Source organism: Cuculus canorus, chromosome 2 (assembly GCF_017976375.1).
Source record: "Cuculus canorus isolate bCucCan1 chromosome 2, bCucCan1.pri, whole genome shotgun sequence".
Lineage (NCBI taxonomy): Eukaryota > Metazoa > Chordata > Aves > Cuculiformes > Cuculidae > Cuculus > Cuculus canorus.
This window is the reverse complement of record NC_071402.1, coordinates 63,798,458-63,824,047: the sequence shown is the minus strand read 5'-3', so window position 1 is coordinate 63,824,047 and position 25,590 is coordinate 63,798,458. Positions and strand designations below refer to the sequence as shown.

The window sequence follows — 25,590 nt, the reverse complement described above, 5'->3', positions numbered from 1 at the left end:
TCTCCCCCTTCTGCAACATGGAGCGCAAGGGTAAAAGCTGAGCTGTCAACTCAGCTCTACAGCCGAGATCATGAAAAGTGCTTTTAAACACAGTACAAAAAGTGTGCTTTAATTCTAACCCTTTCAAATTAGCATAAGCTCATATTTTGCTTGAGCAACTCTAGGCACACAATCTGGAAAGAAAATGAGATTTTGAGGTTAGGCTTTTCGTACTTTCTAGAAAAGGTTTACCCTGGGAAAACAAAACGTACCTGTACCACTTCCATCCAGTCGTTCTGAGCTCATTGCCGTGTCAAAAGACTCTCTGGGAGTTGTGTCATTCCCAAGTTTCTGAAAGAGTGAGAAAAGCTCTAATATTAATAATATATCTGTAACTAAAACGAATCAGTGGTTCTGTTAGGAAAAAGAGCTCTATTTTGGAAGCCAAAAGGCAGAGAAAGCAGTGATAGTAATAAACGGTAGATTCTCTCTCCCGGTTTCTCTTTCAGGTCTCAGAGATCTAAGCAACAAAACAACACCGATTTGGTAAGAAATACTGCCACATGTCTAGCAAAGCTGCAACGACATCCTGCCTTCTAAGCATCTGCTAATGTACAACCAAAGGTGCTAGCTGAAACAGGCTTTTCCCCCTATTTTAAACCCCCTGGTTTAGGTTTAAAATACAAAGTCTTTTTCTGAAGCTCTAGATCTTGAATATAAGACTGCTGGATGGATTGTATGTTCTTCCACATCCAAGAATCGTGTTCTATTTTAGATAAACTTAGAACTACAGAAGCACCAGTGCCCATATATTTACAGGATTTCTGCAAAACAAGTAGACCTTACTTACTGAAAGGTGCTTAAAACTACTCATCACAAGGGCTGTGGGATGCTCAGCACCTCTAATGAATGGGAGCCTCTTGTTTATGTGCTGATATTTTACCAAGTCTTCTGTTCCCAAGAATAGCTTTCCTAACAACCTGGCCTCAAAAGAAAATGTGCAAAGACTAATACATCATAGTTCTAGCCTACGTGAGTTTGAAACCTGTGTATTCACCAGGAAAAGTTTAGATATGCAGTTATGAGTTTGCAAAAGAACCGGCCTCCTTCTACTGTCTCACCTGCTACGAAAGCTTAAGCAGAGGAATAAATGAGAGGATACAATAAGTGTCTACAGATAAGTGCAGGATATACTAAGACAGCAAGCCTTACAAAGATAAAGCTAGGCAAAAAGGCGAGAAACTAAAAAAGTGAGGATAGACTTTTGCAGGCAGCTTCAATCTTGATCATGATTTATTATTTCAAGAAAGTCAGTGCAGCAAATGACTTAAAGCAAATGACTTCTGCTGATGACCACTGCATTTGGTTATATACCCACACATAAGTCATGTTGATGTGTTCAGGACACTGCTACTACTACTTCAACACCAACTCTGCATGACTTGTGCTGGGCTCTGACTGTTCCACAATGTTCAGAAACCTCCGCTATATGCCACTCAGCGTATGTGCAACACGATCACTGCCCTTTGAAGCATACAATCTAAAAGACTCCTAGGTATAGCTCCTAGGTAAAAATTAGACAACAGGAAATGTAAGAAGGAATAGAATTGTTCCGAGTAGCAGAAGCACACATTAATTATTGAAAAATTGACAGATTTAGAGTGATATTTTAAATACAAATATAAAGAAATGATCTCTAAACATCCACACTGACCATGTGTCTTTCCCCTGTGGTGGCGAGTCACCACCGAAATTACAGGAGAAGCAGATTTTTGAGAGCAACACAGAAAACTTGGTTGGCCTTACAAATTTACCAATATCTCCATTTTGTTCGTGTAATCTCATGGCTCTTAAAACAAAGCCTCTCTTTCATGCAACAAAGAAAAGGATGGAGATGCTGAGTGCCTGCCATTCCTGTAAAAGACCTGGCAGGGCAATGCCACCTCCTGACCTTTCCACTAAGTACAGCTGTGCACTTAAAATGGCACATCACATTAAGGAGGATGCTATTATAATTGTAATTAAACTTCTTGTACTTGTAAAAAAACCCCAATGGAGACAGCACTCTCCACTCTAAGGGACTGTATTTCTACAGGTTTCCAGTAAAAGTCATCTGTATGCTAAAAAGCACGTGTAAGCCAAACAATGGAGTCTTCTGGCCAGAAGCACTCTAGAAATGTAGTGACTTGTAGGGTCAAAATGATAAGCTACAGCACTCAAAAGGACAAAACAAAGTTCACCCCCAAAGCCAGCATGAATTTTATGCTTTGTACCACTGGGTGAAAACTCAGTTTTTATTCCCATTTCTTGACTCTCATTGATATTTTGGCTACATTCTCACCTCTCCATCTCCTAAAGTCATGTGTTCCTTTGTAAGACTGTCTTGGCTACACATTTTTGAAAGGAATACCACTCTCCACTTACCACACTTTTCTTCCGTACTTTGGAAAAAAAGCCTTTGAGATCTGTATTTACCAACAATTTCTTCACAGAATATGAATTCTCACAAGCTGTCACTGAAATACTCATTTCCCTATGTAAATAGCAAAGATATATACATAACACTTAGTTCAGTAAATTACTTTTAAGAAAGCTGTACGATAACATGAAAACTAGTTTTGCTTTAATTCCTTCTTCCCTCCATAGTTATGGGACTACCAGGGAAATAAGACCATGTACAAACACAAGTGCAAAAGCCAGTGGTGGCATCTACTAATGTAGTAGTTAAAAGTGCAATTAGTATGTTAGAATGTTTGGCTACTTACTCTAAGTACTTCACAAACTGCTTATGATCTCCAGAAAACACTTAACACTTGCTGCAAAAATTTATTTTGAGAAGCTGTCAGTGATGTCAGACAAATGTAAGTGAATTTATCATGTAGATAAAGAATGACCAGGCTCTGCTTTTGATAGGAATTCATGCAAGGTTGGGAAATACTGCAGAGCTGAGTGCTATTGAGAGTGAATAAACAGGTTACAGATCATCTTGGTCTCCTTATAGGCCTTGCTCGAGGTATTAATATTTAAAAAAATCAGTTTGCAGACACTAGATGGAGCTAAAGGATCTTTTTATGTACACCTAGTTGCAACACTAATCTGCAAATACTGGTGTCCACCACTAATGCCAATTCGCATGCTGTACGCTAAGCAAAAGAAAACAAAAAACATTTACCATCTTTCCATTTACTGTGCACATGCTCATCACTTATATCTGTAACAAGAGTGCAGTAAGGTATAAATGAAATAGTAAATTCCTTCTGGCGTTGTTTTCATGTAAAACAGCTCAGAATGTAAGCAGCCATCTGTATTTCTATCATACTGGAATTCTGATACATTTGAAGATACTAGGGAAGCTGATGTCATACCCATCCTAACAGCGGTGGGATGGTGTCTTCTGTAGCCCAATCATCAGGATGCTGTATGATTTTCACCTTCATGAATATCATGAATAAAAGCACCAACCTGAATTATTCAATATTATGATCTAGGATGGAGTATGTGAAACATTTTTTTGAACAGCAGTTCAATTTTGTTTGGTCTGGGCAACATTAAGAATGGATAACTCGAGTGCCCTGCTGTGTACAGATTCCTACTTCAAATCAGTTCTCTTTTTACTCTTCAAATAAATAATAAAAAAGAAGACCTACTTTTGCATTCCATAAATATAATATTTTACCAAATCTAACAAAAAAATATCATCAATATCATTATTTTCTTGAAATTTAAACCTGAAAGAGGGGTAACCTTTCCAACTGGTAAAAAGTGATGGGTGCAAAAAAGAATACTGCAAAAAGGCAACAACCTCTCTTTTTGATAGATGAAATTCAAGTTTTAAATCAATGCTACGAAAGCTCATCAATCAAAGAGGACTTGTACTCTCAACACTTAAAAATAAAAAAATTACACATGTTAATGTTCTACCTCAGTCACATCATTCCAGATCTAACTTTAGATGATAAACGATAAGAATCTGAAGAGTACCAAGCACACACAATTTATGCACTTGGAAAAAACATATATAATCTGGAATAGCTCGATATTTTGTAAGTTACAGGCAGAGCATACACTTATTTAAAATCATACAGCATTTTACTTGAAAACTTGGGTGCTTTAGAAATAAATGAGACTATTCATGGGCACTACTTAGCACCAATGAGAAAGGTGGGAATTGGTTGTTTTTTAGAAAAAATCATCTTTAAGCAGCAGATCCCTTTAATGAACCATAGACTACTGTGTTAATTTGAATCTGCTTATTACAAGACTCTAGTGTCTGCAGGAACTGTTCAGACATCATGGCAAGCATCATAAGGCTATGAAGAAAGGTAAAAAGAGAACTTTTTGGTGCTTTACTCGGTCACAGCAAGACAATTCTGCAATGTGTTAAATGAAGGAAAACACAGCAAAGCTTGCAGATGAGATTTCTTGTAAGGTAACACCTTCCAAATTACAGGGGATAATGATGGGGAATGGAGGACCTCTGAATGCCCTGCACAATCAATGAAGAGGGAGAGATGAGTGAAAAAGGGCTGATCCTTTGGTAATTTTAGAACATGCCAACGGCAGCTGGGAGGAAGCAGGGAATGATAATGGGGAAGTTCAATGGGAAATGGGCATCAGGCAAAATAGGTCAGCACAAAATGCTTTGGAGCAACACAAGGATATTCCACTCTGCACATTTGCGAGTGAAGCAGGGTTCCTGCCCAGCATAAGCACTTCACAGAGGAGAAAATTAGAGAGAGCAAAGGGAATCCAGACAGATAATTGGGAATAGATTAATTCTTTTTAATATATGCTTATTTTTTGAGTGTTAGCATTTGAAATACAGAAATCAAAGGCATAAAAATAATTAGGTATGGTATAAAACGAAATAAAGGAGTGCAACAGTAAAAGTACAAGCTAAATAGCTGTAAACAGTGTCTGGAAGCCAGATCTACCTTTCTGCATAGAATATGGAATTTAAAATACAGTACATCTCTCCACCTTTCTACATCACCTTCCAAAAGAGAAGAGTACAGATAGCTACCACTGTAGTTAACTCTGCCAAACACCTAAGGTACTTTGTGTGCAGGGGGCACACAGTAGGAAGTCTGTCCTAGCTTCACCTTTTGTAAAGAATGCTTCCAGTACATGTGAACAAACCACACATCATATAGACTGGAAACATCCAAGCTGTGCTTACTAGTCGCCCCTAAATGACTCTGTAACACATGCAAACTATTATGTGCCTTCTTTTGTGCTTGTGATGGCCTGACATCAAGCGCAAGAACTAGTATTACCTCCTGCACAAGAGGAGACAAAGTGCAGGCTTAAGGGTGCATCTCCTGCCCCACATGTGCAGCACAGTCCTTGGCAAGGGTATTCATGTGTAACCACCACAGCACAGAGCAACCCTTTTGCAGGAACACCATAAATCCATAGCTGGTGGAAAGCAGGACTGATGTGTCAAACCCCAGCCACCAATCCTTGTAGACTCAACCCATCTCCCCTGAAGACACCTAGCTCTTGCTCACTTTTTCAACAATTCAAGAGAAATCAAATTGCCTTCACCTTCTGAGCAGAGGCTGCTCTCTTCTCCTGCTTGGCCTTCATTTCTGCGAGAAGTCCACTGCCCATCACCTGCACGCCATACCTCCGGCCTCCTTGTGGGCTTCCTTTGCTGTCGCCTCTCTCGGCTTTTGCAGCATCATCCGCCTGTGCCTCCTCCAGAGAGTCTGGCGTCTTTAATTCCTCGGATCGCTCTGTACCACCATTCTGCTCTGCAGGCTTTACCTCCTTCTTGCTTGTGTCCACAGTTGAGCTTTTTGCAGCAACCTTGGGCGAGGAGGGCTCCTCTGCCACCAACACAGTCTGAGGACGTTCAGATTTGGAGCCTCTTGATTTGATTAAGTTAAGGAAGCCACTCTTCCGTGAGTCCCTTTTCTTCTTCTCATCACCTGCTTCAGTGGGCTCACTGCTGTCTGAACTTTTCGTTGATGGCCTCCTAATGAAAGACACAGACATTTTAAACTCTTCTCCACTCCTCTCCTCCCTCTCTTTTAAATAATACCTAATGACTTCTCCTGGGCAAAGCCAATCCTTTGTACAATCCATACATTGCCCTAGGCCCAGCCATTAGCTGCTGTCTCTAAATTAAGAACTGGCCAATTAACATTGATCACACTGTCTTGAGAATTCCTGTGCTGACCTTGTGCATAGTATAATGAAGAGAGGGCAGCCATTTCATTTGCATCAGGCACTCAGCTGTCTCCAACACCAGTGAGGTGTTGCTTCAGTGGAGTTCTGTCCAAGCTGTCTGTGTACATACAAAATTCCACTTTGTGTTATTCCACTGCCTCCAGTTTGTATCTGCCCATCGGTAAAAGGAGAACAACTGACCTAGGAACATGATTCACACAGCTTTTAGGGCATCTTGTCCCTTAAGGGCCCTGCTTGAAATAGGAACTGATTGGCCCAGACACTTTCTCTCAATAAGGAATACTGAGAGGTCACCTGTGTAGTGCAGATGCTCATGCTCAAAAAACCAAACCCAAACCCATCCCCAAAACAACACACCCATCAGTAAGATTTTCTAAAAGGGACCTTAACAGGCAGAGTATTAACACTTGAAAAGAAAGCTGGGCACATAACACATCTGCACCCCAACTGGAGAAAGAGTCAAAATTGGTGGTGCAAATGGAGCAAAGATCCTTAGCCATGGGCTTAGTCAGGAACGGTCACACAGAGATATTGCAGCTTCATGAAGACATCTGAAATGAGCAGTTGGCAGGCACCCGGAGGAAGCACAGGAGGGTGCAGTAGTCTGTGAGTACCCTGAACTTAACCTGGCTAATTGATTTTTCAAAGCTACCATAATTTTACCAGTACACATAGTATATCACACACGGCTTCACTTGTCACTGTAGATATTGATAACTCACAGTGACTAAAACATTTGCTTTTCCTGCCACAGCTACCTACCAATCAACACCATTTTCCCCAACTATTTCCTCCACCATTAAGCACAGAAGGGGTCATTCCAAGTTGTCTGGAAATCACACTAACTTTCTCATTTATTTATGTAAGCATTTGTGCATGTGTTTCTGTGTGTATATGCAGAAACATGCGTGAATGCAAGAACATCTAGGTGCATGGTTCTGTAAATATATAACCAGCTACAAAGCAATGGTATAAGCCAAACAACCCTAATACAAAGCTGAAGGAGACATATCTTTCAAACGAATATATTGCCTAAATCTGGAATACCACAAATTGGTCAAACAGGAGTTTAACACATTTCTAAAACAACATAAATCTACAATCATCTACCAAAACGCTGTGCCCAACAGCAGTCATCACTAGATGGAGAGACCTGTGTGTGCTACTTGCACTGGAGGTGAGAGCCTCAACCAACACACAGCTCTGCTTCAGCTCTAAGAAGCTGCATTAAAGATTAAAATGAAGTCAAGTGAATTACAAAAATACACACTAGTCAAAAGTCTCCTCCACATGGTATATTAAAGCAATTTGAAGTAGTCATTTTTAAGTGAGGGTAATTGAATTCACAATGTCTGGACTACTAAGGTATTTTCTAACTTTGACAACAGCAACCTTGGATATTTGGGACAGGAGTCAAGTAGAACTTGAAAGTTCTAGTTGCCCAGCTAACAGAATGTTTGGGTTTTTTTATATGTAATTAAAAAAAAACAAACCCAAAAAACTTACTTCGAATCCATTTTTGTCACTTTCTTAGTGAAAAACTCATCCACACCTTCATCCACTCTCCCCATGAGGCCATTCTGATCCCCATCCGGAGCCACTCCAGCAGACACCTGACAGAAGAAAAAACTCTCTCTGGTATAAAATAATCCAAACATATTTATTTCAATGACAATGATTAAGAGTTAAAACACAAAAATTGCATGTGCCAACCTAACCTCAGTGCAGACAATGGAATCAACATTGCAATTCCCCCTTTAGGCAGGCTAGTTTATACATTACATTCAAACATAAAGTAACCCCAAACACTAGTGACAAATTGGATGCTGCAGTGCATAAACCCATGAATCAAATCTCTTGGGCTCCTGAGAATGAAGCATTAGTTCAGTTAGAAAGGAAAAAAAGCACTTAAAGAAAAATTAAATCCTGATTAGGTGGTGACCTGAAGAGAGAGTGTTTTCAACTGCTAGTTGTCTCCCTGTTCAGAGAAAAACATATGATCTGGATTTTGGATTTAAAGATTTAGAAACAGAGCTCCATCAGGCTAAGAGAGAGCCTTTTATAATTCATTCAGTCCAGCACTTCCAAAGGCTGAGACTCTAAATACAGAATCAGGTGTTTCACTTTAGGAACTGAACAGAGATTTTCATTGAGTGTCTGAAAATGGAAAACCTGCTCCTTTTCTTTGTTTTTTTTTTGGTTCCAATGTCCATATTTTGAATGTGGGTGACTGGAGGCATCTGAACTACACTGACTTAGTAATACTTCCCCACCGCAATGCCCCTGTGAAGATCAGCTGTTGACTCTGCACCTTCCCGAAGATGAAACACACCCTCTCCTGGGAGGATTTCTCACAAGGTCTAGCTCCTGTGTGTGGCTTTGATGTGGATAAGTTCAATTACCAGTAAAGAGACTTCTTTCAATTTAAATGCTGTATGGAAACCTTTTAAGTGATTGCAGACGACTCCACACAAGACCCAACCTAGTTGCATTCTTGATAGTACTAAGGCCCAAGAATCAGTCTCCCACAAAATATCAGGGCTCATAATTTGAAGCAATTTAAAGCAAGGCATCTCCTAGTTGCCATAATAATTCAGAGTAAGCCCAGTTATGCTTTTCAGCTGGAATACACATGCTTTTCTGTGACTCTAAAAAAACAGATACTCTTAAAAGCTCAGACTCCTTAAGCCAAGACAACTGATTACATATATGAACTAATGTTTTGATACGTTCGTGAAACTTTTTACTTTCCAATGGCAGAATCTGATTAGAAGCTTCGTATTTACTTTGTAATGAAAGATAATAGTTAATATTTTATTGATATCTGCTGCAGTAATGTAATAATGATCTGAAAAGAGTCCATCTGGTTAGAACTATTTTGTTGCCAAACTGTGTATCTTCTATAAAAACAGTTTCATTCTAAGAAGTACAAAGTCTTCTCAGACTTCCAACTCTGCCACTTCCAGGATTTTCAGCAGACAACTTCTTTAGCTGGAACATCTGACACTAGGCAGCAATGCATATACTGACATCTGGGTTGGTCACACCAGTGCCGGTTATCTCAGAGCAAATATTTCACTGAAAAAAACCAACTGGCACTGACATTTCAACTGAAAGGTGTCAACCAAAAGTGGCTGATGCATTGCAATAGAAATGAGAAACAAATTATTTAATATTGATAGCGGAGCCCTTCAGACAGTAGGAACAAACATGTAAGTATGAAAGGCAAGAGTACTTCCTGAAGGGGAAGTAATGCAAGGATCCAATAAAATTCAGTAAATGAGAAGATTTGCCTCACAAAAGAAATAATTTTGCATCTGCAAAAGCAGCAAGTTCCTAAAAATGTACTAACAATGTACACAAATGTTGAGTGCCTACTAAGGTCCTCAAGGCACAGGATATTCTACAGATGTTTACTGTAATGACTTTCAGTCTGTAACATAAGCGTAAATGACCGAACACTGGCTTATTTCACGTTTTATGCTCTTAATACCAATGCTGGTTTTCATTTGCCTTTTTGTTTTTTTCAACCCTAATTTTTTAACAGAGCTTTCTGTTTCTTTATTAAGGAAAAACATTGGCTTGGAAGCACAATAAAATGAATCACAATCTCTTTCATTCATTTGAGATTTACCTCTTTGTCATACTACACCTTCACACATGATGAGGTTAAGATCTCACAAATTCTAAAAGATAAACAACTGTTTCACCCTATTGCTTCAAAGCTACTTGGGGGTGGGTGGTGCTGAGATTTTCTTTTTAATTCCATCTCACTTTTTTTTCCCCTCTGAATGCTCACTTTAATAAAAATCCTGACATTATAAATCTTTTTCTGCCTGCCCACCTACCCCGAGTCAAAAGTTTACGTTTCTACCTTTTTTTCTCAATTTTTACTTACATTTTCCAGCTTATAAAGAACAAATCTATATTCCAGTAGACCCAGAGAAGTACAGCTATGACCATCTGAGACTCTTTAAATTACAAAATGGCAATAATGGGAACAGCAAACAACCAAACAGACCTGCTTGAAGCGGTAGAAAAGCTCAAGATTTTGTGCCTCACATTTCAAGTGCTTTTCCTAACCACTGCCTTCCGTATTCTCCAAGTTGCAAAACCAGCAGCAATCAATTCTGCAAACAATGCCAGAGTCCACCACTCATGACTCCAGCCTTCAAAATTTGGCTGCTCAATTTTTGGCAGCATCAAAGCAAACATCTTAAGTCTTTCAAAGATTTGTTTAGTCTTGTCCTAAAGTCAGAACTAGTAAGGAATTAAACAGTCCATAAAAACAAGAAGGGGACAAACGAATCCAAAAAATCCTTTCAATTTCTGCGACTAAACAAACATCTAATTTCCTAATTAATACAATATTGATGAGCATTCCCACAACATTGTACTATCATGGGAAGTAACACTTTTCCTCTACAAGAAGCTTTTTGTTTCTGTTGAGCAAGAAACTGTATGTCCTAGTTCCACGCCCAGTCGCAAAGCACTTGCCCTCCCACACCACCACTCCCTCTCCACCCCGTGCAGATGGCACAGGATGCACCGAGGAAGTTTGGAAGAGAGGCAAGTTTAGCAACTGGGAAAACATGTGTGTTCTACATAATCGGAATTAGAATAAGAAAACACAGATGCGTTTTCACTACAACCCAGAGACCAATCTATCATCCTGCTACCTCTATTCTTCCCTGTAAAGTGCTACGGGATGGAAGGTTGGCTTGAATATCCACTCTGCTTGAAGGCTTCTCCATTTCCAAGCGCTGTGAAAAGCACTCTACTGCCTGATATGATCTTTCCCAGCATTAGGGAAATTTTCAAGGATCCTCTCGACTGACAATCTTCAAGGAGCAGAAGAGGCCACAGACATTCATTACCAGGCAGCATAACTCAGAGAAGCAACAGCTGCACCTTGATAAGGGTTACTTATCCTATCAGCTGTGTTCTGTTGCCATGAGATAGCTCTGTAACTCCTCCTGATCTGCCCTTACATACCCTGAGGACATACCATCACAAAAATAAATCTTTATTGATGTGGTATACCAAGGAAATGGAACTGTGGGAACTCCACACACATATACTTGGGTTCACACCAATGCCTTTCGTCGGCAGACAGTGCTCTTCTGTTTTGCTTCTCTAAGGCAGGCTCCAGCATGAAAAGCAGATCTGTGAGTATGCAGATTTGCTGGCCCAAACAGCATCTTTAGTTAAGGAGCTGCAGGAAGCTGGGTATCACAGAGTAGCTCTTCTGAGAGCTGACAGAAATAAGAATTCATGTCAAGTTACCATGTACTAATGCAGGCAGAAAAAAAGGATTAAGACTTAACAAACCCTTGCAATATAATTTAAAAGTTTCATGACATTTTGTGCATTTCCTGTGAAATCTCCAAGTACCTCCAGAAACTGCTTCCATGGAAAACAGAAGCAAATAAAAAAAAGATAAAACATATCCTGGTTTTAGGTTGTGTCAAACAAGACAAAAAGCTGATAATAGGAACTGCATACTGAAAGACATGAATAGCAGAAGAAAAATTAAGTAGTTGCTTATGGGTTTTAAAACTTTGTCTTCATTACATTGCAAGATCCGACTCATGGCAAAAAGCAATCAACAGATGACACGGCCAGCAATATTTTTATGTAGACTCACTGCTGCTTGGCTGGGCTGCTGTTTTTTATTCCTTTTGGGTCTTAACTTTGTGAAGTGTTCCAGTTTTCTCCCTTCTTCTGATGGCAGCTCTGAAATGAATCCAGAAGTTCGTTTGTCCAGCCTGCTGGAAGGAAACGGTGGGTCTTCTATATGGATAGGTACTTCTTCCAGTGCTTTATCTAGATCAAATTCCATTTCTAAGAGAAATCAAAACTTTCTAATTAGACTTAACATGCTATTTAAAACAAAAGACAATGCCATTCCTCTCTTTCGTGGTAAATAATTACAAACACATTCAGAGAACTCAGCCACAAGGTGTTTATGAGCAGACAGAGCACTGTGAGCACTTACTATCAAACACACCAGCAGAGTAACAAAACAAAGGAAGCAGTGTGGGTACCTAACATAATTCAGAGGCACGGAGAGTCACCTGTGCTCTTCCATCAAGAACTACCTAAGAGAATCTCAGGCAAGCAAAGAAGCAAAAAGGTTTTAAGAAATACTCACCAAAAGCTCTGGATACCGGCCGGAGCATTCTACTGTGGATGCTTTTCCTTTTTGATTTAGGAGTCATCTATTAACATAAAAAAACCCAAAAATTACTTCAACAGACAGAAGAAATGACAAAGAACATTTTTTCCATTCTATCCAACAAATCTCTTCTTTGAGCTTATGTATCATTTCAAGATCTGATTGGATTTAACACCAGGAGGGAATGGGTTTTTTTCCCTCTCCTTCTCAAACATCCAAACCTTTTCCTAAATTGACATTTTGTTCAACAGAGCCAGGAAAGTAGTTTATTCTTCCCATTAAAATCACAGGGTGTACACAGGATGATGATTCGAACTGCTCAAGCATTAATTCACTGATCCCCAACTATAAAACAAGGAAAAATTAAAACCTCACCTCTGTATTTAGGATCACGAGGCAGAAAAAACTTAATTACTGCATACAGTACTGCACAGTTGATGACAATAACGGGGATAGTCTCCTCTTTGCTCTGGCTTTTATTTTTTCATACAAAATACACTTCCTCCGTTCATTTGCTGGTGATATGCTACTGGGAATGATTAAAACTCAGTTATCTAAGTCCCTGGACACCACCACACCAAACTTCGCTAGAGAAATGCAGTCTTGGTGCACACAGCCTTCCAAAAACCAGAAATAGTATGTCAGTGTTAGCACTGTCTTCAGCAAACACATGACTTCCCTAGACTTTAGATGCACTGAGAGCAGGTGGAAAGTTACCTTGGCCTACAAAGTAGTTACTGAACGTTTTGCATCATTCTTCTCATCTTCATGTTCCCAGAAAAAAAAAAACGGAATATGCTGTCTGAAGAGCACAAATACCTAGACTTAAGACCAAGCTTGTTATTATTGAAAGAAAGTTGCCCTCATTTTCTTGCCTGAACTCTTCCGAAATTTTGCAGGGCAAGAAAGACTGCTTTGCTACAGGAAATGCATGTGTCACTGATTCTGAATCTCTTAACCTATCTCAGCATCATAAGATTTTAAACAAAAAGCTGACCTGCAAGTTTTCTAAAGAGTTAACTTAAAATTACTCAGCTTTGCTAAGATAGCGCCTTTGGTGATAGAGTTGTACATGCTGGCTTTAATGACATCCATATACTTGTATTTACTTCCTAGCCTTGAAGCCTAGCTTCAAATCTGGAGTGTCAGTCAGGAAGCTGTTATGGCTCACAACTCATTAACAGAATTGTTAATCAAGGTCACTAGAATCAATTTTATATGAGCCGGAAAAGACACAGTTGGCATTGACATTTCAGCCAAATCATGAATTGTTTAAAGCTAAACATTTGCTAGTTTTTATGTATGGAAAGTTCAGTGCACAGATGTACATGTTCTGAATTTATACTCCCATCCAAAATAAGTCAGGAGGATTATTCACATGCTCAGAGTTATGACATATTCTCATAACAGGAAAGTTATTACCCATCTTCTCAAGATCAGAAAAGGACTTACAGACTACAGAGCAGGCAGTGATAGCACTGTCTGGGCAACAGAGCTGTGTTTTTATTGCTATACACATCGCTGGGAAAATAAGATACGTTCAGCTGTTGCAGGTTTCCACTTCAACATTTGACAAGCATCAGTAAATCACACAATAGTTTCAAGATCAGCCAGGAAATAGCTTGCCACCTGAGCAGACTTACTCTGTAACTGACCAGCAGGCAAAGTGTTACTGCATCAAAAGGTTGGACACTACTTTCAGATTTACTAACAAATTAAATAGATTGCATTTGATGGCAAGTGGTGGGAGAAGACCTGAACTTTTCCAGCCAAAATTGCAGTGGATAGTGCAATGTGTAGGCAGCTGGGCAGCCTCTGAACTGCACACACCTTGATAGCTGCCGATCTATCACCCAAACCTGAAACAACCAAAGGCATCTTCACCTCACGTAAAGAAGAGTCGATGCAGCTCAGCATTTTGGGGACAGCAATTAGAAGTCCGTATCAGCAGTCCACTGGTTTTATTCCCAGCTCTAGTCCAGTTCTCTTGTTAATGTATATTTACATGCATTTTGGTTTGCTTGCCATCTTTTTTGATGGTGTGACTGAAAATTACATCATACGATAATGCAGCAACTCATGTGCTAAAGAAGATCAGAAAGGAAGACAGAAAACAAGGCTGATGTGAGACCTCCACTCACTCAGTTACTTCACAACCATGGCCACTGTTTGGAATGCTGCTGGTTGAACACAGGGAACCCAAGAGCTGCACCAGCCTAGGGCACCAATGCAGAACAGCCTGGGTCAAGTTTTGAGGTTCCTGTGTAGGGATACAAATACTTCAAGACATTCCTAACAGCTAGGAACAGAATGATTTCACCTTCCTTTCCAGACAACGAAATGCCCTGAGATGAACCTGCAGAACTTGTGCTGATGGCCACAGGCCAGTCTCTGGCTCACAGCTATAACTTACTGTAAGCTTGGCATGATCCATCAGCAGCTTGGTTGCTGGGGATAAAGGCAGAGGGATATAGATGCTTCCCATTTGCTTTAACAGCATGAATAACAACTATACGTACACTTTGACTTCAAAACCTTCTGTTTTCTAGCCTGTTTAGGAAGTGCACAGATGAAAGGCTTCTTGCCAAATGAACTTTCTAGATCACACACAGAGCAAAATGGGTCAAAGTATTAATTTAAATAGGCCAGTGTGCTCTTTTTACAAAATATTAGACTTAATCTCAGCTTAATATCTCAGCCAATGTGCAGCATGCTACAGCAGCAGAGCTCATTTCATTATCAGAGGAGATACCCAAAGTCCTAGGGAAAGATCTCTGCTTCTCTTCAGCCTGAGCCCCATTTCCATAGTTCATGGAAGCAGTTCGGGTTTGGCAGAGGTACGCCTTCTGCCTTTCTACCACCTCTGGCCAGATAAACACAATAAAGCCTCTCTTGACCTTTGTCGCAGCTGTGGCCTTTACAGAGGAACAGCTATTAATATCAACCTTCACTTCTCCTCCTTCACTTCTTCTACATCTTCCAGAGTCTGTCTGTTCTAGTAGACCACCTCCTGAACAACTTCTTTGTTGTGCCTACTTTTCTGTGAGCACACTGTACCCTACCTGGTAGAGCAGACAAAAAGATGAACTGTATGCCTGGGTCTTGGGAGGCCCACGTGGAAGTCTGCATGCAGCTTTGCCACTGAGATCTCTAGAGATGGCTCCATAAAGGAACCCTTCTGCAGAAGATGAAAGCCACAGATCTTCACCATGCTCCCAAATGAGGGCTTATTTAGACACTCTCATGTGCCAGATCTAACTTTAAGCTCCCAGAACCTCCCACCATGATCACTTTTCCAGATTCCTCCCTTCTGACTGTCTTCATCACAAAACCATCTGAGCTCTCTTGAGTTTTCTTAAATTATATTACCAACTGTGGAAGAACACTAGTGTCTTGGGAATCAAAACCAACAACTAAAATCACTTTGGTTTGAATGCTAGAAAACAAAGTGGTTTTAGCAACAGGGTCTCAGATACTCTACATTCCTTGATTATACAAATAATTTAAATTACTCTGTGCTGAAGGATATGCTCACTTATGTGCTTTCCTCCTCCTCTTCCTACTCCTCCTCCTCCAAAGTAATTTATATTCAATCTTATTAGATTCAGGGATGCTCAGTGACCTTCCCGTCACTTCCCTTCCAAAAGATTTCAAACACACTAATGAACACTCTCCCTCTTGAAATTCAGCTCCCCAACCAGTCTCCCTTCTATCCACCTTCCTGCAAAACAATGTATGAGTCTTTAGCTTCAAGAAAGGGCAACAGGACGAAAAGGTGAGAACAGCAGTCGAAAGCTTAAGGTGATTCAACTAAATCAACAGAACACAGCTGACCATACTGAGATAAGCCCTGGCATCTCTTCCACAGACTGTGGCAAGAAGGCCCTGGTTTATACCCATTTTTAAGCCATTCTTTTATTAAGTTGGATGACGCTTGAATACAAAGCCAAATCAATAGATTTTTCTTTCTGAGCAGTGACGTTTGTGCTCATACCTCTGACATTAGCACTCTGCTTTGGTTTGGTCTTAAAGCCAGGGAATGCTTTAAACTCAGATGCTACGCCAGCTGAATCTTTTTGTAAAATCCATGTAGAATCCAATCTCATCCCTGAACCGCTGCCTATTTCATTTGTAGGTGCAGATGGATGCTGCTACAGTCTCCCAGGAGACTCACAAGGCAGCACAGAGGCAAATGGACCACAAAAATGTAAACAAATAGGCTGGAAAGAGCAGAGCTAAAAAAATACTTACACTTGTACAGCAGAGAGTCTCCATGCAGCAAAAAAAGAAAGAAAAAAAGAATATGAATGGGGAAGACAAAGCAATAGCAGTTCTCAGGAAAGAAGGCAAAACCAGAAGTCACCAAAATAAAGAAAATTAAAGCCAAAACACTTAGAAGTCTTAGCAGGAAAGGGGACATGCAAGAATGAGGTAAAAATCCTTTGCATTTGGAGGTGCCATATACCCGGTGTTTCCAGAGAATAACCAGATAAGATCGTGATCTCTCGTTTTATCTATACCAGGACAACTCCAGTTTTTCAGATGTTTGTTTCCTATATATAGCACATGGTAATGGTGCCAACCTGCCACCTGCTGTCCCACTGTACTGTGTTGGTTTTTTTTTTTTCATTTTGCTTGCACTAATAATGAGAAAAAACCCCAGTGAATCTGTTGTTTCCTAGTCTGAAGGAATCTTCTGAATTAAAAATCTGCAGTTTGTTGTGGAAAGCAGGAAAGCAAGGAAAACAAAACAAAGCTTCTCTTGATAGAATAAAAAGGGATGCAAGCTGATTCTCCAGAGATTTAAATAAACCTAAACCAAACAAACAGTACTTTTCCCTCCCATAAGGAGGTTTAGAGGTGCAGGCCTTTCAAGTATCTTGGCACATTAGAAGAACATTATTCCATTAATAAAGCACAATTTTTCCTCTCCCCTTCAGAAACATATTAAAAAAAAATAAAGCAAACAAGCAGCACAGCCATCATATGAAATGAAGCAATGCCATATCCCTTTCCTTGGGTAGCACGTGACCCATCCGATCACACTCCTCCTTAACTTAGAGTAAAAATGCCAATTATTAGAAGTGCAGTTTTGCCTCAAAGTTGAATGGGAACTGCTACTGTAAGAACTCTGTGAAAATTTGCTCAGTGTTTGTCGCAGAAGTCAATAGTTATGGTCAGGATTAAACTGCTCAGCAAGGAAGTGCTGCATTTTTAAATGGATATTGCACCAGTGTTTTAATTATCAGCAGTAAAAACAGTCTGTGCATAGCAGGAAGTTCATAATTTAATTGTTGAAGGGCTATTGGGGTCAGTTATTCAATGCTTTGACATTTTCAGCAATCATGATCCACTTGTCATGGTTCATTCTTTGAAGCTTAATTTTAGCTAAAAAGTTTCAAAGACATGATAGGCTGTCTTTCAATAGCAAGAGCAGCACCCTTGAATACAGCTCAACTCCTTTTTATTTTCCTACTGTCCTCAGGGGGGTTGTTTGACTTTTATTTTCTTCTACCTTCTCTGGTTTTACACAGGAGTTCTCAGCTAACAATGATTCAGAAAAATGTCCTCGTTACTCTCATTTTTGTATGCTATTCGCACACACACAACTCTTATTCCATTTCCCTGCCAGAATCCATGGTCTCTCTTCTCTTGCCCTTCTTCTATACTACCATTCATTGGGGCTGCCCTGAGGTCACTGGAGAGATGGCAGAATTCATTGAGAAACATCTTGAAAACTGAAACCATCTTAAAAATAAATCTCCAGCACACTTCAAAAATCAATCTGCAACACGGTTTCTCTTTCAGACAGCATTCGTGGTAGTACTCCAGTGTGTACCGTGTATTTAATGCATAGGCAGGACAGTTATTCATATTATACAAGCAGCTGGAAACACCATTAGGACCAAAGTGCAAAGCAATATGAACATAACAGGGAGGAGTCCTAGGATTTTGGGCAGTTTACAGTCTACAGTCCTGATCCAGCAAGGGCTTATGGAAACTCCTACCATCCGGATTTTAGTGTTCTCACCTAAATGAGTGTGACTACTGAGCAGCTTAAAAGTTAAAAGGGGCTAAACAGCTTGTGAGTGAGGAGTAAGGAGAGAGAAGGAGGCACACAGCAGGCAACAGGTTAGGCAAGGAAGCACCGTTAAGCAAAGCAAAGGTGAAGGGACTTGCTCAAAGTCACCAAGGAATCTGGCTGCATTCTGCAAGAAGTCTAATGCCAATCTCCAAACTCCTGAAGTACTACAGACCACGAGGCCACCCAACCCTTCCCTTTGGTTGCTTCCCTTGTTTAACGCAAAATAAAGTAGTCTGCTTCACAGCATACATGCCATTGCTAAAGAGAAAACGTCAATGCACAACGAAAAATTCCAATCAAATTCAACCCAAACAAAACCAGAAATTGGACTGGGGAATCATAATAACTGAGAATGAGCTGACAGAAAAAATACTGTGATGGTTCCTTCAAAAACATTTTAGACCAGTGCAAAATTTTCCAGTTTAGTGGGGTAGGCCTTTTTAAGAAAGAGCCATAAGAAAACATGGCATTTTATCACAAGTCCTGCTGTCTCCTTCTGCTGTAAAGAATCCACTGTAAAGCTGCCATGACGTTATTTCAGCCAGTCAATATTTCCCAAGCTGCTTCCAGTCTCCTAACTACCTTTGATAGAGATGTCACAAATCTGTTCTCTCTTTAAAAAAAAAATATCTTCAGGTATTCTTTCTAAAGCGGAACAGTAAACTGATCAACTTTTCTTTTTTGCATATGAATCCTTGGAGACAGAGTGGTCTCACCACCTGTACAGAAAGCCTTAGAAACTACAAAGATTGCTTACTTCCAGCTACTGAAGATTTTATAACATGATTTCCAGAATAAAACCCTCAGCACAGCTTGCACAAATACAGTTACGAACTTCACACTAGCAAGAATGGTAACCTGAATCACCGTCCCTAGAATCTCCCCCTTGAGTGCCATCGTCCTTGGAAAGTTAAACGCCACGCTAAAATCCATGACAGCTAATGGAATATTTCACAGGAGACAAGAGAGCAAATCCACTAACACATCATTTAGAAACCAAGGCAAAGCTGCAATGGGCTGTTTGTTGAAACGGCTATCCTGAATGTAGCGGCTATGCATTTTCACACCAGCAGAGGATCTATTCCTGACCTTACACTTGAGTATTCCATCCTCTATGGGGAAATACTACATATAGATATTGTAAATAAGTACAGCATACAAATAATCCATAAGTGAATTTCAGGAGCATGTTTGTTTATTTCCTTACTTTCCTCAAGAGCTGGATTTCTAGAGAACAAGTTGTAGTTCAGAATCAGTCCAATTAGTCTCATCTAAACCAGCCTGACCTTTAGAAATACTTTGTACAGCAACACCTTCTGGAAGAAGAAGAGTAGCACTGCAGTAAGACAAGCTGAATAGATCTGCCTCTGAGCTTGTTTCATTTCACTAAGCAAGAAACCTTTTCCACTTGCTGAGCTATGACTCATGTCCACTCAGATATTTCACCAAGTATTTCAATATATTCTTTTAATTAATATTTCTGACCTTAAATCTTTCAAGTCATGTTAAATTTCTGCTAATAAATATTCCTGCATGTAAATATCCAAAGCTTTGGATATATTTAGGGAATGAGTACCCTGCAAGGAACTCTGCCTGTAACTATGACCTGCAAGAGAAAAAGCAATTCTCCATATCTTCAGTTCTGTTTTCTACTCGCTTATGAAGAAGTTAGCAGCATCTTTCACAGCAGGTGGGCTTTACGATGAACAAAGAGGATGGTTCCACTGATTTATTTTAGTTAAAAATGAAGCGGACAACGGAGAGCTGCTCCAGGTCAGATGGCACTAACTCTCTCTTCAGGCCACCACAACCTGCTTGCTTGTTGCTCTTTGTTACCTTTACCTGGCAAATGCTGATGCGAAAATTACTTGTTCATTACCTAAATTCTATACAGGAAGACAAAAAGCCCTTTAACACAGCAAATAAGGACAGGTGGATAGCTGTCTAAGATATTCTTAGACAATTCTTTAAAGACAGTCACCATATCTAACAGTTCCCTGGGCTAAAGCAAGATTGAGGTAAGGTACTTCTGACTAGAAGTGTTCAAAGTCAGGTGGGATGGGGCTTTGAGCAACTTGATCTAATGAAAGATGCCTCTGCCCATGGCAGGGGGGTTAGACTAGCTTATCTTTAAAAGGTCCCTTCCAACCCAAACCTTTCTATGATTTTATGAATGGGAACCACTGTGTCTGCTGCCCTACAGCTTCCCAGGACTGTGAAGCAACACAACTTCTGCATTTTTCCTTCTTTTTGACAACCTGAAGTGAACGGCTACCAAAAAAAAAAAGTAGCTATCCAGGCAAAGCCCAACTACTAAGTCTTAAGATTTCCTGTAGTCTGAGAGGGAGATGTATTGAAAAGATTCCTGATAGATTTCTGAAAGGTTGTGTGATGCAGTTGCCAGTGATAGCAGGGATGAGATTAGATGACTCAAAAACCGTCTTCTAGCCTTTGGCACTATGTACTTTTGATTGTTTATTTATTTATTTATTTACTTAAGAGTTCCTATTCCAGTAACCTAGCTTACCCTAACCTCCTTTTCTTTGAGAAAATACAGCAAAATCTACCATTACCCTTAAACCACCTGCCCTAACACAGTCTTCCTCTTCCTGTGAGCAACTGTTCTTTATCTCTACAATATGAGGTATGAATTTTGCAGAGCAAAAAATCGCAAGGCTCCATTTCTTCTGGGTGAAGTGAAAACCATGAAGCACTTATGAGACAGACTCGTGCATGTGCTATTTTCAGTAGGCCCTCCAGATTTCAGAGTAAACAAGACTCCCCCCGTGCATCACAGATTAGTAAATTGTGCCAAGGTATTTATGTGAGATGCTGGAAGAATCAAAAAGGCAGCAGAAAGGACCAAGAAACCTATAAAGAAAATTTGTCAACCAGTTGAGAATGTCAACTTGCCAACTATTAATTGACTCAAGAAGTATTATGGCTGCAGACAGACGTGTGTTACAGAAACAGCACTATTAGAGGTTATTCTCATGCTGTTTGCTGTTGTCTCTCTGCCAAAGGTTACAGAGTCTAGATTTTGGCAAGAACTCCCCCTAAAGTAGCTCTTGCTAATCTGGGAAATAACGAGTAGGTTCTTTTAAAAAGAGGCTGTGGAAAGATGAATTCCACATCTATTTGTGCTGAACATCAACTGACTCCACAGCTCTGCTGGCAAAAGGGATGACACACGCCCCCGATCCAGCCTGTACAAAGGGGCTTTTGTCCTCATAACCTATTAACTTTACCTGTAGTAGATAAGTAAGCGTTTGGCTGATCCCTGCTGCTGGCTGTATGGATGAGTGCTGGCTGGCAGGGCAAATGAACCCAGGCAGGGATAGCCCCATCTCTCATCGAGTGGTGAATGGGTGTCCATTAGCAGGCTACAGCCTGCAATAGCTGTCGAGTGATTGCTGGGATGACTCTGCCCACCAACTATGCATTCAAATTCTTGCCAGCAGAGTGGTCAATGGTGGGATAGAGCAGTCAGGGTTGGCATCACCTATAGACTACATAGCTACACGTTCAAGACCTTTCCGTCTGCCACAGACTAACTTCTTAGTAGCAAACTCCTCTTAAAACCACAGCAGGTAGGTTAAACTCTCAAGATCAGTGTTTCAGTGAGTGCTCAGTTACTGAACTCTCATTCCAGGTGAAATAAAATGATGGCAATTCAATATCAGCAAGACAACTGCTGCCACAAAGGATGTAACTACACACCCTCTCCTTCACCCCCAATACAAATCTGCATCTACTAAGGCAAAACAAAGTATCAATATTATGGGAAGACCAGCTCTTGATTCAAAACTGCCACCATGCAAATAGAATATCCAGCAGCTGCACTTCAAAATCCTCATTTTAACCTAAGCAGAAAAGAGTCTTCAATTTAAGAAAAAAAAAAAAAAGTAGTCTGAAACAAGCATGCAGTGCTGTACTAGAAGCAGTTTATCACATTCTTCATTTAATTCGTATTGTACCACTAATGTATTCTAAATTATGAGAAACAGCTTTGAAGTTAAAGAAATCTCAGCTGGTTTGAGAAAAACATAATACATATCAACTATCCATCACCTCCTTCCACTCAGACACCAAGAAAGAGATATTGAAAGTCAGGTTTCTTTTCAACTGTTTCAGCTGGGAACATGCAACCCGTTTTAAGCGTGAAAGGGACTATAGTCTATACATGTAACAGGTATTGAATAACCATAGATAAGGACCTCTAAGGGCAATGAGGTTGCTGCAAAACTACATATAAGGAACCCATGAAAAGATGTGCAACAAATATTCACAATTAAAATTACTGTAATCACAATACTAATGGTGAGGCCAACATATAAGACACACAACTTGCAAATAAGGAAGACATTCACAGGTTCTGCAATATTAATCACACCAGCTCCCTCTGTCTCTTGCTTTCTCAGCCACAGCACTGCACATGCAGAGATGGGCTTAGGGAGCGTGCTGGCAATGTGCTGTGCCCCCCAGTGATGTTTTTATAAACTGCCCTAGTTCAGGGTGAGTCAGATATTTTACTAGACTCCCACTGAAACAGATTTGCTCACATGCCTGTGATGGAGCCTTTTCAGAAGCCAAGAATACTCTCACATACCATAGTGCCAATTCTTAGCTTCCCACAGAGTGCTGTATTTACTACACATCAAAGGCCTATTTCTGCTAATGCATACAAGAGAGAAACTCAAGTGTCACAATGAATTTAATCCAGCATTCATCCAGGCTGCTGCCTTTGCCCTCATCCCTGTCTGCTTCTTCCTACCACTCAGGATTTGCTTTGTGAGCTCAGCCAGAGACTAGTCAGTCTGTAAGCTAACCTGGGAAAGAAATCCTCCATAAAAAGCTTAATTTTCAGCTGAATCAATTCTCACACCCAGTTTGTAGGGAGGCTGTGTGAATACCAGTACAAGTGTTAAGGTGTGGGTAGGAAAGAGTGAACTCCATACAGGGGAAAGTGGAAATGCTCTTTTCAGCAAGAACAATGATTTTTGCTGGATTAAGCCTGCCACAGAGCTAGAGCTTTATTTATAGCACAGCAGAACATACAGAGTCTAAAAGGAACTGGGGTTTTATTGCAGTAGGTGTTTAGTCTTTCATCCAAAAAGCTGACTGTCTATGCCCAAGACAATCCTCCTGCAGGTAAATAGAGAGCAACAAGAATCAGTAGTTTCAGTACAGCAGGACATACCAGAAAATCACTCCTTCCATTTCTCTACCTACAGTATCAGTGCACAAGTCTGTACCATGATGTTCTCCTTCCTCCGCTGCAAGGAACCAAAGGGGTTTCTGTTGTTTTAATTCTAATTTAATTTGGTGAGGGAGAGAAAAGCTTTCAGGTGGAGTTTTCTTTTTTTTTTAAATTAATTCTGGTGTGGTAAGTGCCATTTCTCCCTCTTCTCTGAAAACACTGAGGTCCACGCACTCCCTGTCATTCAGAACCCACTGGTTCATAAGACTTCACCTGGATACAGGACGAATCTGCTATATCTTTGACAGTGGCTAGTGAGTACATTTGCAGGAAAAAAACATACAATGCCAATCTAGAAGCTTTCTGTGACTTTGGCAAATTTTGTTCTCTACTGTACAGGTGAAATCTGTTGTTCAGTAAAGGCTAAAACATGAATACATTGTTCATGGGATTATTTTTTTTAAACATTTCTCCACTAAAGTCATAGAACCATCTCTGTGGTTAAAATTAGAAACACACGAAAGAAGGCTAAGATTCAATATTCATCATAAACAGTCCTTTTCTATTAGCTACAAACATTTTTGCAAATACATAATTTACCATCCAAGCATTTCAATCTTACACTGAAATGCTTCAAAGCAGATTTATAAGCTTTATTTATAAGATTTATAATACTTGTGTATTACAACCTACAATTCCTTTACATGTTTCAATTTCCTACCATACCTCTTCAGAACGCAAATAACCTCTGCTTTTCTCTGAAAACAATACTTTTCCTAGATGTATGCTCATTACTACCTATAGTAATAAAATTATATTGCTGAAATGGATATTTTAAAGATCTACAAGTACATGGATTTCTAGTAAAACAGCTATTTCTCTCAAAACTATTCTTTAAATAGTGGCTCAGCTCTGGTGATCTCATTTTAGTATTCTGAAAGCCAAATTAACAATCAAATAGCTAAAAGAAAGAAGAAAAGCTTTAGAACATAACTGTTAAAACACAATCTAACAAAGATGCTCCATTACCTTTAGGTGGGGAATTGAAAACTATTTACTATTTCTTACTTCTACAAAGAACTAATGGTTATGAAAGAATAAAGTACAAGTAAAAGCATTATGCAAATTCAAATCAGTTAGTATCTGCCTACACAGACCAAGATACAATATATTCAATCTCAGCAAAAAAGTGATTTAAGTTAGTTTTAAAACACATGCATTAGTTTAAAACATGTCACTCTTGTCACATACGCAAAGATTTTGAGAAACCACACTATTTTATGAAGTTAATTCATGACTGAGTCTAAGCCCTGAAAAGCAGGCCACAGCTTTTCCTTTAATCTGAGAAAAGCAAGTAATGTTTTGCATAAAGATTTTTCTTTCCACCTTACTTGCACGCAACTTTTTTTCTAATGATTTATTAGCATCAATGCAGCTCTAACTAACCATAGACAACTAAACCAGCTGTAGATTAGGGAAGCATCAATTTAGTGTACTGCAGCTCAGGGAGATCAGAAACTCTCAGGTCCGTAATGTTCAAGCTATTGCGTTCTACGCTGGACCACTCAATCACTCCCGGTGCTCTTCCGAACTCATTTAACAGACTAGCAAATTCTGGTAGGATTGACAGATCTTTCATATTATGGTCTCTCAGGCCACTGTTAAAGGCCGGATGAGAATCATATCCTAAGTTTAAGCTAATAAGCTTTAACTGCGCAGTTTTGTACTTAGATAAGTCCAAATTCTCACAACAAAAAAATACTAGAAATAAAACTGAAAAGTCTATTTTTCAGTGGTGCATTTCATAGGCCCACTTGCGATATTTCATTCTGTCTTGTCTGTGGATGGATGACAAACCTCTACTGTGGCAGAGAAATCCTCCCAGCCACAGCCACTCAGCACCTCGCCCGAGAATAGGTAGGCAGGCTGTGAAACACCAGTGCTTCTTTGTTC

The 25,590-nt window shown here is 39.8% G+C and overlaps 1 protein-coding gene across 5 annotated transcripts in view; it reads right to left on the bottom strand.

Annotated features, from left to right (window-relative positions):
• CARMIL1 (capping protein regulator and myosin 1 linker 1) overlaps window positions 1-25,590 on the bottom strand; it is a 194,127-nt gene that overhangs the window by 12,159 nt on the left and 156,378 nt on the right. For 3 of the 5 annotated variants that reach the window (XM_054057344.1, XM_054057346.1, XM_054057348.1), the window contains exons 30-35: window positions 16,604-16,621; window positions 12,329-12,395; window positions 11,822-12,018; window positions 7,681-7,787; window positions 5,527-5,959; window positions 252-330 (exon numbers count right to left, since the gene is read on the bottom strand). In XM_054057344.1, coding sequence (XP_053913319.1) covers window positions 252-330; window positions 5,527-5,959; window positions 7,681-7,787; window positions 11,822-12,018; window positions 12,329-12,395; window positions 16,604-16,621 — 901 coding nt within the window. The remainder of the gene's footprint in view (window positions 1-251; window positions 331-5,526; window positions 5,960-7,680; window positions 7,788-11,821; window positions 12,019-12,328; window positions 12,396-16,603; window positions 16,622-25,590) is intronic. The other 2 variants (XM_054057347.1, XM_054057345.1) reach the window with 1 other exon arrangement.